Below are 16,506 nucleotides of genomic sequence, written 5' to 3' on the forward strand. Positions count from 1 at the left end.
GGGAAGGCTAAATGAAGCCCATGAGGACTTCTCCCTCCACATGGCCTGCTCAGTGATGGATGGTCTTTCTGAGTGTCCTTTATCATGAGACCAAGTGATAATGTGCCATATTTCATGGCAACTCATCAACAGCTTGCAACTGTCCACTGGCCTGAAAATATCCTCTGCTATAAACTCCAATTCTCATTGCTGCAGTCTAATGTTGCTGTTAATGAGTGTTCCTGGAGTTCTGTTGCAGGTGACCTTGCAGCACAGCTAGGGCTAAACTTGGCTTTGATTTTGTATCTCTGCTGTGATTATGGCTATGGCAAGACTGGCAGATTATTTGAGCACTGGGATGTCCTGTTATGCCTTGAGTCCCTATTGCATACTTCATTTCCTTAGAGAATTCCACAAAGTGTGTTTGTTCAGCCTGGAGAGGAGAAGGCTTTGGGGTGACCTCATTTCAGCATTCCAGTGCCTGAGGGGAACTTTAAAAAAAGATGGAGAGATACTCTTCACTAGGGCCTGGAGTGACAGGACAAGGGGAATGGCTTCACACTGACAGAGAGCAGGATTAGATTGGATATTGGGAAGGAATTCTTCCCTGTGAGGATGATGAGGTTGGCACAGGTTTCCTAGAGCAGCTGTGGCTGCCCCATCCCTGTTCCAGGCTGGATGGGGCTCTGAGCAACCTGGGCTAGTGGAAGGTGTCCCTGCCCATGATGTTCATCTCACACCAGATGATCTTCCAGCCCAAACCATTCTATGATTCTGTGATTCTATCACTCATCACCGCTCAGCCTCAAGCTTTGGGTTTCATAACAAGGCTTGTTTTTCAGAAACACCACCATTTTCTGATTCACTCCTGGGCAGCTCGATGCTGTATGAGGTGAGCTTTGTTTAGATATCTGTCAGAATCTTTTTTTATGGGCTAGAATCATCCTGCAAATGAACTCACGCAGGAGAAAACTCAGACTTCCCAATGCTGATTTCTTGGTTGTGTACTGCAGTGACCCACTGGTTTTGGGATTTTACAGGAACATATTTGTCCTGGTGGTGCTCTGTTCTCCTCAGGTATTCCATCTCTGACAGTGGTGCTTGGTGTGGTGCTCACCCCTCATCACAGGGGGAAAGGTCACTCTCTGCTCTCTGCACTTGGTGATCAGCAGCACTCTAAATAAATATCTTCTTGCTGTGGTGCTTTTATAAGGTCTTGTACTAAGTTATCCAATTATGGGAAGCCAAAAGCGACTCCCTTTAAGAAAAAAAAGTCCTTTGTATTAAGAACATGAATATGCTCAGGGGTGGATTGGCACTTGTTTCCATTTCTGATTATATAGCTGCTTTTGAGGAGGACAGAAGAAAGCTCAACCCCAACCTAATACTGAACATTTTCTGTTCTTCCCTGCCTAGCCATTCTCCTGTTGCCACACTTTGTGCCTTTCCGGCCCACTGATGTGGGATACAGAGGCAAGGCAGGGACATCTTTTCTCTCCAGGCTGGTCCTAATGGCACAAACATCCTATGAGTGAGGGCAGTTCCCATTGGATACTGCTGGGAACCAGGGGAAAAGCAGCTTGAAGCCTTGGGTTTCTCAGGCTTCTCAAGGACAAGAAATCACAACAATGATTATGCACCTGCAGGGTGTGTGAGAGATGTGATGTTTTGCAGAAAGAATGTTTTCAAAGAGGTGTTGCCTTCTTAGACCAATGAGCATTTTCTATTCTGTTTTGCATGAACTACCCTATATAACTGTAAGTATAAGTGTATAAGTGTTTTTAAATAAAGCTCTCTCTCTTTTTTGCTTCTCCATTACATGAAGAACTATGTTGCATTATTCTTTTCACCACTCTCCTATAGCTCAAATGCAGTTTCTGCTTCCTTCTTCACAAGGATAACTCCCAGACTCTCCTCTTCTCTCTGTCTAGCAACAGAAATGGGTCTACTTGGCTTTTTTGATCACAGAGGGTCCACATTTAAGGCTTGAAAAGGGAACGGGACAAAAAAATGAAACAACATAACATGAGGGAACTAAAGTCATTGTCATCTCCCATCAGCTGTCAGTATTCTTTGAAGCATGAGATTTGATTATCCTGGTCACAAAAAATGCCTAATAATACTGAAGGATATTAGCAAGGCTTATAAATCAGTGTTAAAAGATTAAAAGCTTTTAAAGGATTATTTCTTCCCCTCAAGGAAGAAAACCCAACTGTTAACACCACAAGCTCACCTTTAGTTCCATCTGTTGACTCTTTCCATGTCATGAATTTGGGCCAGAACATCACACTTTATCCTCTGCCTCCCAAGGCCATTAAATGTGGGGACACCTGCACAATTCCTTGGTGCTTTAGGCAGCTCAAAATGCAGCTATAATATTTCCAGGATGGTTTCCAGGCTTAGATGGATTGGGATTACAGTGAGGATCCATAGCGTTCAACAAGGACATCCTGTACCATTGGATTTCACAATGTTTTTTATCACACAAAATGTCTCTTGCAGGTGAGGAAATTTTGGGGGTCACTCAAGGCACTCACAGGAATGATGCCATGCTCAGAAATCCACTGTGCTTCTGCATCCATTGATTTCAATCAGGATTTTCTGGGTTCCCTGGCAGCAGTGTTTAAAGCCTGTTTCACAATGTAAAGCCAATGCTTATTTTTTAAATCCTGTTTGAAATTCACATCCATCCAATACAAATTTTTTTTGTAATCCTCACAAGGACTTGTAATCAACAGCTTGATTCTTTCTAAAAGAAAAACAAAAAAAAGGAAAAAATGTTGTTTTTTCTCATCACAACAGTACCACCAGACTTCCCACCATAAAAGGCTGCAAAGTTTCTTGCAATTTTTAGTTTCCCTATGAAAAAAAAAAAAAAATTGTTCCTGAAGAGAACTTTTCACTGTGGGTCTTTGGGGGTATTACCAGTTTAACTGCTGCTGGCCATTTTCTGTAATATAGAAAGTAGGAAATAGCAGCAGCCTGCCTTTGAATTTGGCAGCAAGTTGGATTCTCCTTCCATTCCTCAAGATTTAATTGAAGCTACTTAGCACTATAATGTGTAACATACGACCTTCTTGCAAGCCCTAGTTACACTGCTCATTAGTCTGTGTACTTTAACAAGATTTTATTGACCCCATGGCTAATAGCCCACTTAGAAAGATCCTTCCCTTCCTGTATGACTCCTTGTCAGTAGTGGTAGCTGGACTGCAAAGAGAAATCACACAGTTCAAAGCTATTCAAAATGAGGAGGGGGGAGAGCAATATCCTAGTTTATCCTTTTGCTGTAATGGAAAAACAAAGGTTTCTATCATTCCTCCTTTTATTTTCTATTTCTGTGCCTGGTGTGCACACAGCTCCCAGTGAGGATTTGGGTTCTGCTGTGCTAAGACAGCTCTCAGAATCCAGCAGCCTAAGGAGCTGTGACAGGCAAAGGAAGCACTTTTAAGTCCTGTTTTCCAGATGCAAAAGCAGAATGTATAGCCTTGCCTGCAATCCTGCAGGAAGCCAAGGGCAGAGCAGCACTGTAAGCTCAGGCCTCTGCTTGTCAGAGCTGCATTTTCAGCCCACTGCTGAGCATCCTTTGGGCTGGGACAGGGGGCTGAAAAACAGTCTGGTTAGTTTAGGTGATGGGACAGCCTTTCTTTTTTTGGGGGGGGTTTAGTTTTTACAGGGTCCAGGGCTGGGTGCTGGTGCTGAACTTCAGACAGAAAACTGTGCTTTATTTTTCACTGGAAGAAGACCCTCTCTTTTTATTTCACATTTTGATTGTTTCACCCAGGACTGGCAGAAGGAGACTTTTCTCTTGCTCAGAACTTCACCAGGAAGTTTCTTACAAAACTTTCAGCATATGTGATACTGGGAAAAAAAAAAAAAAAAAAACAACAAAAAAACAAAACAAACAACAACAAAACCCACTCTTGTAGCAGGCTAGACAGGAAATCTGTTTGTTTCTTGCACTTATGTTTCTACAGGGCTGGTAAATGCAGCACGCTAACTAGCTGTGACTGTAGCACTGCTAGGGGTAGAGGATTTTAGAATGGTTTTTACTCTAGTAAAAAAAAAAGTTAAAACCCAAAACATCATCAAAAAACCTCAACTCAAACAACAAAAAGGGGAAGGGAAGAAGAGACAGAAACCACTGGGAGGTCAGGTGGTTAAGTATTTTTGGACTGCCAAGGTGGTGATCTTAAGTGAAGGTAATGTATTATGCAGTGGAAAGCTAATGAGACCAGGTCTGTTAAACACGGACTTGGTGTTACTCAGCTCTGGAGTGCTTCAAATTACACAGGCATGGGTTGTATTTGATCACCGCTCCCGCTCTGACAAAGTGAGCAGCAGGCTTTTATAGAGTGTAAGCGATCATATACTGTGGGGAACAATCCTGCGCTGGCAGGGGAGGCCAGCTGATGACATAATGGGTCTTTTCCATCTCGAACTTAGGTGATTCATCAATTAAACGAATTCGCTGGGATAAAGCAGCATGAAAGGGCACTGTCCCTGCCTGACTTAACCCTCCCAATTCCAGCCGCTCCACTCGGGCTTTAGCCTCCACCAGCGCGTCCGGGAAGCTCGGGATGAGCAGCCCTGTCCTGTAGCGAGGCGGGCCGGGGACCGCAGCTGGGATCAGTGGGGGATGCGCGACCCAGATCCGTGCGGGATGCGCGGCCCCGTTCAGTGCGGGATGTGCGGCCCGACTCATGCGGGATGTGCGATCCCCGCTCCATGCGGGATGTTCAGTCCTGGCTCAGTGCGGGATGTGCAGCCCCCCTCTGTGCGGCCCCGCTCTGTGCGGGGTGTGCGGTCCTGGCTCAGTGCGGGATGCGCGGTCCCCGCTCCGTGCGGGATGTGCGGCCCGGCTCAGTGCGGGATGTCCGATCCCGATTCAGTGCGGGCTGCGTGGCCCCGCTCGCCGCAGGTGCTGCGGAGGACGAAGCGCTATCCCGCCGTCCCTTGGCGCACCTGTCCGGGTTGCCGCTGGCCCACCCGCAGCCCCATCCCCATCCCGCAGCCGCAGCCGCAGCCCCATCCCAGCCCCATCCCGCCCGCATTGCGTCGGGGGCGCGGCGCGCAGCGTGCGGGGGCGGCCGGCCCGGGGGCAGCGCGCATCGCTCCCTCCTCCGCCGGCCCCGGCCCCCGGCTCCCCCTCCCGATCCCCGAGCTGCACCAAACAGCTCTCAGGTTTCTGCTGATACTGCAGCGTCAAGAAATGGCTCGAGTTTGCTCCTCGCTCTTATGCGCTCAGCAGCCCTCTCGCTCCTGCCACACGCGTCCAGCCCCTGCCTCCTCCTGCCTCCGCCGCTGCTCCTGCCGGGACGAGCCAAGCCCGACTCCGGGGATGCGGCTGCAGGGCTGCGGCGCTCTGGCATCTCCCCCGCCGCCGCTGCCCAGCGCCCGGCTCCTTTTCCAGCTGTCCTAAGGGAAGATAGCTGGAGAGCCAGCAGCTATCTAGGACTCCTCGATTTTATTGACTGACTCGAGCCTTTTGGAAAAGGTACTTTTTACTCTTTTCGGCGCGCACCTCCCACCCCCCACTGCGGTTCTCAGCAGAAACTAATTAAACCCACTCGCCCTTGGTGCAGCCTAAGACAGTGTATGAATATTTCAGTGTCTCGCAGGCAGCCCTGTAAAGCGATCGCTGTGTTATAAAGAGGGGCGCGAGAGGAGGAGGAGGAGGGTTAAGTTTGCCGCTGCGGTTTTTGTTTTGGTTTGGTTTTTTTGGATGCTGCTGCAAGGCGACTTGACGCATTCCGGCACTGGCTCCTACTCCTAAGCGGCGCGTCTCGCCCGGAGCAGGTAAGGAAAAGAACCTTTTCCCCTCTCCCTGCCGCTGTTACACTCGATTTTGGACGGTTTGGGTTAGGATGTCGACCTCCCTCCCCCTGTCTCTCTCTCAGTTACCTTTAGCTGCTGCACAGCAGGAGAGGAGATGCTTTGCTGCCCCTCTCCCAATTCCCCCCCCTCCCGCCCCCACTCAGTTGGTGTGATGAAGTCAGTGCTCAGCTAACTCTCCACAGCGGGGAGCGCGGTGCTCGGGAGACTCCTTGCAGGAGCCGACCCCGCTGAAGTTGCCCGGGAATCCCTCCCGATGAGTTCGGGGCACCTTCCTGCCTCGGAGGCCTTGGTGCATGTCCGGGGATGTATAGGAACGCGTAGAACTCCGCATGTGCTGCCGTAGTGGGCAGAACGGGATGTTCCTGCTGTTGTGAAAGCAAATCCATTGCGCCTGTGTGTGTGTGTATGTGGAGGGGCTTGGGGGCTGGTTTATTTCGTTTCTCTCCTCCCTGGCAGCCTCCATCCTGCAAGTGAGCTTTACGCCTTCAAAGCAGAGTGTTTCCATCCCTCCCTCCCTCCCCAGCGAAATAGGAGAGGACCAGGGCAGTGGCAGCGGTGGTGGGGTGAGGGGGAGGAAGGAAGAGGCAGGTGATGGAAATTTGCTGAGTTGGCATTGCAAAGGACTCGCCTCCCAGCCAGCCCGTGATTTATATATTTATTTCTATATTTATTTATTTATTTTATGTGTATGTGCGTGTGTGTGCGTGTGTGTGTATGTGGTAGCTTCGTGACAGCAGCTGCGGCGATGGTCGAGCCAGCGAGAAAAGTGGACGGATCGAGTTAAAGGCTAAAGGAGACCTCGGCTGGGGAGGGGAACCCCAGCCCGGGGGTGCACTCCATAGACCTTCAGCCTCCCGGTTTGGGGGACAGGACCCCTCACCTTACCTGCCCTCTGCCCCCCCCTTGAAGGTACTTCTTCCCTCTTTCTTCACCCTCCCGTTGTCCCTGATGCCTCTCCCTTCATCCCACCTCTCTTTTCCCCTCTTGGGTATTTCCATCCTCTAGGCTCCACATCCACCCCTTCCTCAAGCTCCCCGTCCCACCTCAACCCTCCCACCCTTGAACCGCCCTGGGTCTCTCTGTGCTCCTCCATCCTCCTCCTCCCTTTCCCTCACTTCTCCCCTGTCCCTCGCTCCCCTTTCCCGTGTGCCACCATGACCGTGATGGCCGGAGAGAACATGGACGAGACTTCCGTGCTACCTGGCCACCCCCAGGATAGCTACCAGCCCGCCGCCCACGATGACCACGAGTGCTGCGAGCGTGTGGTGATCAATATCGCGGGGCTGCGCTTCGAGACGCAGCTCAAGACCTTAGCCCAGTTCCCCAACACGCTGCTGGGCAACCCCAAGAAGCGCATGCGCTACTTCGACCCCTTGCGCAACGAGTACTTCTTCGACCGCAACCGGCCCAGCTTCGACGCCATCCTCTACTATTACCAGTCTGGGGGAAGGCTGCGCCGGCCCGTCAACGTCCCCCTGGACATGTTCTCTGAGGAGATCAAATTTTATGAGCTGGGTGAGGAGGCCATGGAGAAGTTCCGGGAAGATGAAGGATTCATTAAAGATGAGGAGAGGCCCTTGCCGGAGGGGGAGTACCAGCGCCAAGTATGGCTCCTCTTTGAGTACCCAGAGAGTTCTGGGCCGGCAAGGGTTATTGCCATAGTCTCTGTCATGGTGATCCTCATCTCCATCGTCATCTTCTGCCTAGAGACATTACCTGAGCTGAAGGAGGACAAGGAGTACACGGTGCACCGCACTGACAACACCACCCAGGTCTACAAATCCAATATCTTCACAGATCCCTTCTTTGTGGTGGAGACCCTGTGCATCATCTGGTTCTCCTTTGAGCTGGTGGTGCGCTTCTTTGCTTGTCCTAGCAAGACTGATTTCTTCAAGAACATAATGAACTTCATTGACATTGTGGCCATCATCCCTTACTTCATCACGCTGGGCACCGAGATGGCCGAGAGGGAGGGGACTCAGAAAGGAGAGCAGGCCACCTCCTTGGCCATCCTGAGAGTCATCAGACTGGTAAGAGTCTTTCGAATCTTCAAACTCTCTCGGCACTCTAAGGGCCTCCAGATTTTGGGACAGACCCTCAAAGCCAGTATGAGAGAGCTAGGTTTACTAATCTTCTTCCTCTTCATTGGGGTGATTTTGTTCTCTAGTGCGGTATATTTTGCTGAGGCTGAAGAACCTGAGTCTCATTTCACAAGTATCCCTGATGCTTTCTGGTGGGCGGTGGTATCCATGACCACTGTGGGCTATGGTGACATGTACCCTGTGACAATTGGAGGCAAAATCGTAGGCTCCTTGTGTGCCATCGCTGGTGTGCTGACAATTGCCCTGCCTGTACCTGTCATCGTGTCCAACTTCAACTACTTCTACCACCGAGAAACAGAAGGGGAAGAACAGGCTCAGTTACTTCACGTTAGCTCCCCTAATTTAGCTTCTGACAGTGATCTCAGTCGCCGCAGCTCCTCCACAATCAGCAAATCTGAGTACATGGAAATCGAAGAGGATATGAATAATAGCATAGACAATTTTAGAGAGGCTAATCTCAGAACTGGCAACTGCACTGTAGCCAACCAAAACTGCGTTAATAAAAGCAAGCTGCTGACTGATGTGTAAACAAAAAACAAAACATAATCCCCACTCACAGCTTGAAGACTTTAGTGACACAGTCACACTTTGTAGATGCTTTACTGATAGTCTTTGAATGCTTTATTTACCTCGTAAATGCATTGTTGCATTGCAAATCTTTGCTCTGCGATAAAGAAGCTTCCAGGATCCATGAAAGTTAAAATGTTGTTTATTTTCAAAAAAACCATTTTCCACCTGGCAAAGAATAACCATTTGAACTAGTTTAGTTTTAAGCCGTTATGACGCTAGACCTAAACTTTTCCTCTCCCATCTCTTCTTTTTTTTCCTTTTTTTTTTTATAAAGTTATCTTAAACTAAGCAAGACAGTTTTTAGAGCTATTAAGCATATGCATGGATTCCAGTAAAACTATTCTGCAAAACTGCACAGTTGCAAGAAAGTGCATCAGATAATAATAGTAAAAAAAGATCAGCCAAAACCCGCGGCGATCATTTGCCGTGGTGTTTATGAAGGAGTGCAAATTTTCCTTCCGCCCCCTCTGTGAAAGATTCCATCCTTCCAACCTACAGATCCACACAGCACATCTTTAAAAAACCTACTTAAGCCTGGTCTCTTTTGCTGTCCGTAGAAGAAATATCCTAAAAGGAGAATAAGAAACAAAACTGAAGACAAAACATCTGCTATGCTGCTAAGTTCTCTCACATGCAGATGATAGAAACACACTTTTCCTCCCCTCCCTGTTCGGAACTGGATACAAAACTTTAAGCCCCTGTGTTGCAAGATAGCACAATGGAGTTTAATATAAGCATGTTTGAATTTGATACTATTTATTTTATGACCGCATGCTTGAAACGTTACCTCAGACAATAGCGGATAAGCTTTCGTTTGAACTGAATCTTCTAAAAATAGGTCCTTTCTCCTCTCTTTTTTTCATTTCTTTTCTTTTACTTTTTGATTTGCATTCACCAGAAGTGCACTCCTTAATTTATTAAATCGTTGACTAGTAATTTAAAGTACTGTATTTAAGTGCGTATGTTAGTCAAATGGGAACAATAACTTTTGGAGATCAAAGCATGTTCAAATATTCAGCATTATGGCCTATTTGATTAAAGTGTAACTTGAATTAATTAGTGCATGAACTCGATAATAATAATAATAATGATGATAAGAACAACAATAATGATAACAATAAAAAAAAATGCGCTTGATAGACTGAGGGCCTGAATGAACTGATTAGAGAAACTTGATTGTTTTCCTGCATTGCTCAGGGAAATGTGTTGGCTTTTGTCCAGGTATTGTCAGAATGGAAAGTATCCTATCCCTTAAAGGGAAAGCTATATGGTAAATTAAAAAATCAAGTTATGTATAGCAACACCTAAAAACCTAGTATCCTCTATAGATGAAAGGTGCAGATGCATGCTTTTTGGTGCATTCTCAGAATGTAAATGAACCTTATCTATTATATGCATCCAAATTGCAGCAGCTGGTTTCTTTTGCAGTCATCAGTTGAGACTTTTTTATATCCCCCCCAGAACTCACTGAAGAGACTCAGCAGATTGATTGAGAGAGTTGCACAGTGCCTTTATCTTACACCCCCCAAAATTGCTGAAAGTGCCTCCAGGAACTGGGTGGATCAGAGACACCAAGGGAAAGGACAAGGAGTCAGTTTTCTGTCAGGAGTGTCCTGTGCTTTCTGCTGGCACAGCACAGAAGGGTTTAGGGATAGAAGGGTGAAGTGTGAGTGAGAGGGATGCAGAAGAGGTGGGCAGAGACCACCAGTGCCCATGGAATACTTTCCTTCCCCAGCCAGTCAGATGCTGCAGGGCTCTGCATTGGCTTCTGCCACATAAGTCATAGTTGTGTACATGCAAGGCTTCAGGTTCCCCCAGGCTGTTCACAGAGGCATCACTGCCATGACTGTATCTGCCCTTCCTTTCCCTGAGGTGATTTTTGGCAGCTTGTCCCTGCAGGGCAGGGCACAGGAGGAGCAGGAGCCCTGGCATCGCCCAGTCAGGCTACCAGACTGGAGGAGTGTGCTCTTCTTTCCCTTAGAATCCCCAGCAGGAAGATGGGAAAGGCTTTACAGGGCCCTCCCATCCTTGTCTGCTCCATCCCGTCTGATCTTAGATCCCATCAGAGCCTCTGAGCCATGTTCTTCTTCCTGGTCCCTGATCTTACTCTACTTCCATCATTTCCTGGTGAGGGAAGCAATGCTAGGAGAAGGTATCTTCTGCAACATGCCAGCCTTGACTGCTAGGCCCTGGAAGATAATAACCTTTGATCTGAACAAACGTAGGCACTAATCTTAGTTTTTCGTATGGACAAAGTTGAGGATCTTCATTCTGCACTTAGCATGTGGCCAACTGCTGTTGAACACATCTCCTTTCATGCTGTACAGATCCTTTCCTCCCCCATCTTTCTGATATATGTATATATGTGTATAAATATATATATATATGTATGTCTGCTCCTGTGTGTGTCACATACATGTGCAGACACATGTATATATCAAATAAAATTGAGGCACTTAGAGTTAAATACCAACCCTAACTCTGCAGTTACGCACAAGCTTGACCTGCCAGGTTTCCAGGAAGACTTGACTTTATTTCTCACTGTGTGACTTCTATGAATGAGAAAGATCAAGAGCTGAGGGAGCTCCAACTCCTGCAAGAAGTACAAAGCATCAGACAGAACAGGGCATTACATCCTCTAGGCAGATGTTGTAAAAGCTTCTTTCCTGTCCCCTGCTCACACCCTTGCCCATAGTACACCTCTCCCTGTTAAATTCCAGTGGTCCTGATCTTCCCAAACTCTTGGATCGTAGGATATGACTTGTCAAAATGGACTTGAATGCTGCACTCAGCTTTTAAAACCACCACCTGACTAAACTAAACAGCAATAATCAGTTCAGTGCTATGGGACCGATGATCAGAAGGATGCATTTGAGAGATGAGGCCTCACTTGGGTTCCTTCTGTCCCAGCTGGGTGTGCACACCTTAATTCAGTGTGCAGAGGGATGATCATTCTGCTTATGCACAGAGGAAAGTGCTGCATGCAGCAGTTTTTTGTCAGGAGACCAGGGTGGATCATAGGAACTCGTGGTTTGGGGAGCCTGAATGTTGCTTTGTCCATTTATAGCTCACTGCAAAGGATCTCAACCCATATGGAGTACAGGAATTAACCTCATGTAGCATAGCATGCATTTTCGACAAGTTTGACACACACACACACACAAACAAAAACAAAAACCACAAAAACAAGATTCTTACTCCCTTTACACAGGAGTGCTGAAATGTCTTTGTGGGCCTGAAGGTGCACTTAACAAACTGCCTGTTCTTATCAGCAAGCATCCTTTTAAAAATTTATTTATTTATTTATTTTATGTTTATATCTCTTTTTTCTTTTTCTGGTTTTTTTTTTTTTTTTTTTTTTTTTTTTTGCCCTTGTGTTTTTGGTTTTTTTCCACACGTGGACTCTAAGGGGTTTTTTAAGTAACTGGAAGAGGACTAGGAATGAGCTGATGGCCAGTGTAATGCTTCTCTGAAAGAGTCAAGAGAATTTCTTTGGTAGGGACCTCCTGGAAGCGATGCCAGGTTATGCTGGACAGGCAACCCAGGACATGGCAGGCTGATGAGGGGAAATCAGCTTTTCCAGCAGAAGGAGTCATTGCCCAAGCCCCCTGTACCACCCACTGCCTCTCTGTGCTTCTTAGCTGGTCCTGTGCAGCTTTTCCTTCATCCACTCAGGGAAAGGGGTGAGGGAATTCACCTGGCAAGGGCAAGGCAGCAAGGCACTTCAGTGCAGAGGCAGGAATGAAGCAGAGAGTCAGCAGGCAGGAATCCCATAGGCTGGCATCCCTGCCAGAATTCCCCATCTGGTTCTACCGTTCTTAGCTCTGGAGCACTAGGCAGAGGAGCAAGGGTGAGAGTGAGAATGAAGGACTCTGAACCCTTTTCCTTCACTGAGGGATTGCTGCAAGACTGCTGAGAGCTCAAACCCTCTGTGTGGCAGCTCCAGCACAGGCCATGGAATGGATTTAGTCACCTTCATGAGGGTGCAGTGAGCCAGGCTGTGAGTTCACAGCATCCGTGCATTCCCTGCATGGGGTCTCCTGAGCCTTATCTCCACTGGGGACTTCAGGAAAGCCAATCCGAATTAATGAAAGGTGTGCATTGAAAGTAGATCTGTTAAACTGCTTTAAAGCCCAGCATGGACATTCTGTTGCAGTATTAAAGCAACCTTAATCTGATTTGGAGTCATTCTTTTTGAAAGGGAAGTAACCTGAATTGAATTAAGGCTGCTTTAATTCCGAACACAATGGGGCTTAATGCAGTTTACCTCATCTGCCTCACAAGTCCATTCAGACAGATAAGCCTGTAGTAAATAATCATTAGATGTACTGGAAGTGACCCCATTGTGCACCGAAACTCTTGGTACACGAGTGCTGCAGATCTACAGCCTGGCTTACTGAGGGGAAAACTAACACTTGATCGTGGTGCCAGTTCTGGTTTACACCTTTCTGGTTTACACCTTTGTGAGGATAATCCACCCTGCTGCCTTTGGGGAAGTTGAAAACAATTGTGGCCCAAGGAAATTAATTTCCACTTAGCAAAACTGCGCACGTGCTAGCCTGATGTGCTGGTAGACATATGGACAAGCACTTGTGAGACAGAATGAAGCACTGGAGACAGGACAAAATTCAGGCAAAGTCCTCTTGTTGGCAGCAGTGGTTTTTACCTAGGCAGATATTTCAGAGATCAGACCCTTCTCAGCAAACCAACTGAGTGTTATTCACTGTAGGCTGCAGCAGCCCAAACTGGCAGCAGGGGCAGTGGCAACTTGTATTGACAGGGTTTTTTCTTTAGTAAGGGACAATGGCTTTCATTAGGCAGAGGTAGAGGAAGTTGGTTTCTACTGTGAGAGAGCTGAAGCCCAAGTGTAACCTCAAAACCTGCAGATTTTAAGGAAGTGGGGGCGAGTTTCACTTTTCCATAATCCACACTTGAACAGTGCAGTTTCTTATATGTGCATTTATTGAACAGAACACAACCAACACTAGGTCAGGAACATCTGAAATTTATTAGAAAAAGGTATTTTAGAGCAAAATCTTCTGCATACTTATGCAATACATGGAGAGAATGTATTCCTTTCCAAATACCACCTTGATAACTGTTGCTTGAGGGGTGCCATTCTGGATTAATCTTTTCCCCTAACCTGAAGAAGAGGGAGGCACTGCAGCTTTTCTAGGAATGGTCTGATCCTGCCGGCTTCCAGCAGTCTGATGCCAGTGATCCTCAGAGTAATTTCAGACTCACAGGGATGCAGAGTCAGCTCCAAGGTGTGATTTAGGAACTGCAAAGCTGTCCTTGCAATTGCACAGCAGGGAAAGTTTGTCCCACACCTGCCTCCTGCAGGTCTGGAACAGGCTCCTTTTCTGAGATGCTTTAACCAGGGACCTACACTTCAATTTTGGTTGGACTTAATTCAGGCTGAGTTTCTTTTTCTGTTTTCTGTTGTTCTGGCTTTACTTAATCAGGTGTAGGGAATTTCTTTTTCCTGAAATGCTTATCAAGTATTCTTAAAGGTGTCAGTATTTGTATCTGCAAAAAAAAAAAAAAAAAAAAAGAAACTTCAGGGTGTTCTACAGTTTCACTCAGTACAGGTGAACTTGCCACCGGTAAGGTCAACAATTTATGCTGTCAAGGCATAGCATGCTTTGATATTTTCAAAGGAAATAAAATGAAACTGAGGTCTTAACTGAAATTTGTCTCAAGGTTTCTGTTAATATCTATGTAATTCTGTATATTTCACCTGTTCACAGGCTCTAGCAAATGTCACTACAAATTATATATATTAAAAAAATCATCTTCCATTTCTAGTTTCTATAATAAAATGAAGACGCTGCATTCAGTTCCTTTAGGTGCATCAGTCTTTGATCCATGTTATTGTTTCAGTGACATTTCTATAATGTAATTGGGATCAAATGTATATTTTACTTTTGTACAAAAGTAAAAACGATATTTTTATGACTAAATTCAGCAAACCCTTACCTATAACCTGCTATGACGAATTTTTTTTTTCCTTTTCTTACCATGTAAAACATTGGGGTTTTTTGCAGTATGTCGGTTTGAAATGAATAAATAACAGCTGTCAATAGAACTGTAAATGGCCTCTCAGACATACCTCTGACTTTAAAGATCAAATATTGCCGATGTGAAATATATAAACTGATTAGTCTCCATATGAAAGTGCACCATCAGGGCAACAAACCATTTAAGCTGACACAGCTGTACTTATTTCCACCATTTACAATCGCTTATACTTTGGGTCAAGTATGTACTTCATTGTCACATTACAGCTCATTTTACTTCCAAGTAGTGAAATTGTTTGACTTAGCATTTTTAGAACATCTGATGTTATGAGTTCTTGAACGATTTGAAATGCATAGTTTTCATCTATGCAGTTTTACCTGCTTCTGTACTCGTTCATCTGTTCATACTTGGCATCAATTAAAGATAATTTTTAAGGATCTTACCCAGGTTTATTCTGTCTGGTTATTTTCTGGAGTCTGGTTTCTCTGCTGTCACTGTTGGCCAGCTCTGTCTGAAATGAATGGTTGCTTTATTGATGGTTTTCCTACTGAGTGGTACAAGAAGTGGCAATGTAATGAGTGGGAAATGTGGCTGTGGGCTTTGAGAGGCTTGTAAATGTCAGCTCAAGCTTTACAGTGCAATTAATCCAAAGGTTTGGCTTCTTTAGGCTTTTGGATCTAGCCCTGAATAATCTGGGGCCAAACTGTGCTGCCCTCACTTCTGAGACATCACTCAGTCCCACCCAAAACCAAAATCAGATTAAACCCATCAGCCATGAACACTGATTGCACCCTATGAAGGTTTGTGGGTGTAATTATCATCTAAGTGCAGACTGCAGGTCTCAAACCACTCTGTGACTGACCATGGTCTCTGGGTTGGGTTGGATGTCAGCAAATCCAAGTGACTTGATGTTGTTTTCTGTGGAAAATTGCTTTGTGGAGGCGTGTTTGGTGCAGAGTGCTCCGGCAGCCACGCATGCCGTGTCCCAGTGTTGTGTCCTACACAAAGGAGGCAGTGATGTAAATGCTCGTTATTTTGTGCCAAATCTGTTGTGTCTTGGGAATCCACCCAGAGATGGGTTTTTCAGGAAACAGGGGCAGTGTCCAACAGTGGGATGCACCCAGAGCTCTGATCACACTTGGTGGAATTAAGTGGAAATATCCCGACCTTATGCGAGGCAGAGCGTTTTGTGTGGCCTGTCCTGTGATTTTATTGCCTGACTTGTTTTGCCTTCTTGGTTGATTTTTTGTCAATGAAAGTCTCGTTCATCAATAGCTTTGAGTGTTCAGTCAGTTGATTGAATATCACTTACAAACTGTCTGGAATTGTTTTGTTGAGTTGTCAGTAAGGATTTGCAGTGATCTTAAATGGGTCTGGTCCAAACTGTTTGTCTGTTGTTGGCTGCTATGTGGTGATCAAGGGGTGATCATTGTCACTGAGTTTTGCTGCCTCTAGGTGTGTCTGAAGTCTCGTTGCTTCTTTCTTTTCTCTTTCCTGTTTAAAAAATACAACCCAAAAAAAAAAAAAAAAAGCTTGTTTATCATCTCTGCAGTAGCAATCTTTTCCCATTTGCCTTTAGCAAAGTTGCTGTTATTTCCTGTTGAAACTTCCTGCATTCAGGACCAGGTTCTAGGACATGATTTTGCCCTCTAAAATCACTCCATGAAAAGGAAACAACAAAAAGAAACAACAAAAAACACAAAGAACCAAAAAAACAAACAAAAAACCCAAACAACCCATCAAAACCAAACCAAACAAACCAAACAACCAACCAACCAAATAACAACAATAAAAAAAAAAAAACAACAACCAAAAAACCCCCCAAAAAACCCAAATAAAAACAAAAACAAACAAAAACAAACCAACAAAAACCCAACCAACCAACACTGTGTACTGGGTTAGTTTAATCTGTGTTAATTCCTTACTTAATCTCAAAAGTAAATGTATGGGTTTTTTACCCCCAAATGCAAATCCTCTATGTTGTATTTTATACTTCATA

The 16,506-nt window shown here is 45.8% G+C and overlaps 1 protein-coding gene across 2 annotated transcripts; it reads left to right on the top strand.

Moving 5' to 3' along the window:
• Window positions 1-5,048: 5,048 nt before the first annotated feature.
• Window positions 5,049-14,949, top strand: KCNA1 (potassium voltage-gated channel subfamily A member 1). 2 transcript variants are annotated; one of them, XM_079303793.1, is made up of 2 exons: window positions 5,049-5,775; window positions 6,538-14,949. In XM_079303793.1, the coding sequence occupies exon 2, from the start codon at window positions 6,969-6,971 to the stop codon at window positions 8,442-8,444; it is 1,476 nt and encodes a 491-aa protein (XP_079159919.1). In that variant the 5' UTR covers window positions 5,049-5,775; window positions 6,538-6,968; the 3' UTR covers window positions 8,445-14,949. The 2 variants fall into 2 exon arrangements, with proteins under 2 accessions (XP_079159919.1, XP_079159920.1); XM_079303794.1 differs by having other exon boundaries at window positions 5,124-5,775; window positions 6,820-14,949.
• Window positions 14,950-16,506: the final 1,557 nt, after the last annotated feature.

The sequence above is a fragment of the Erithacus rubecula genome (assembly GCF_903797595.1).
Source record: "Erithacus rubecula genome assembly, chromosome: 4".
Lineage (NCBI taxonomy): Eukaryota > Metazoa > Chordata > Aves > Passeriformes > Muscicapidae > Erithacus > Erithacus rubecula.

Coding starts and splice junctions, on each gene's coding strand:
- KCNA1 (XM_079303793.1), top strand. CDS start 6,969: ATGACCGTGATGGCCGGAGAGAACATGGACGAGACTTCCGTGCTACCT.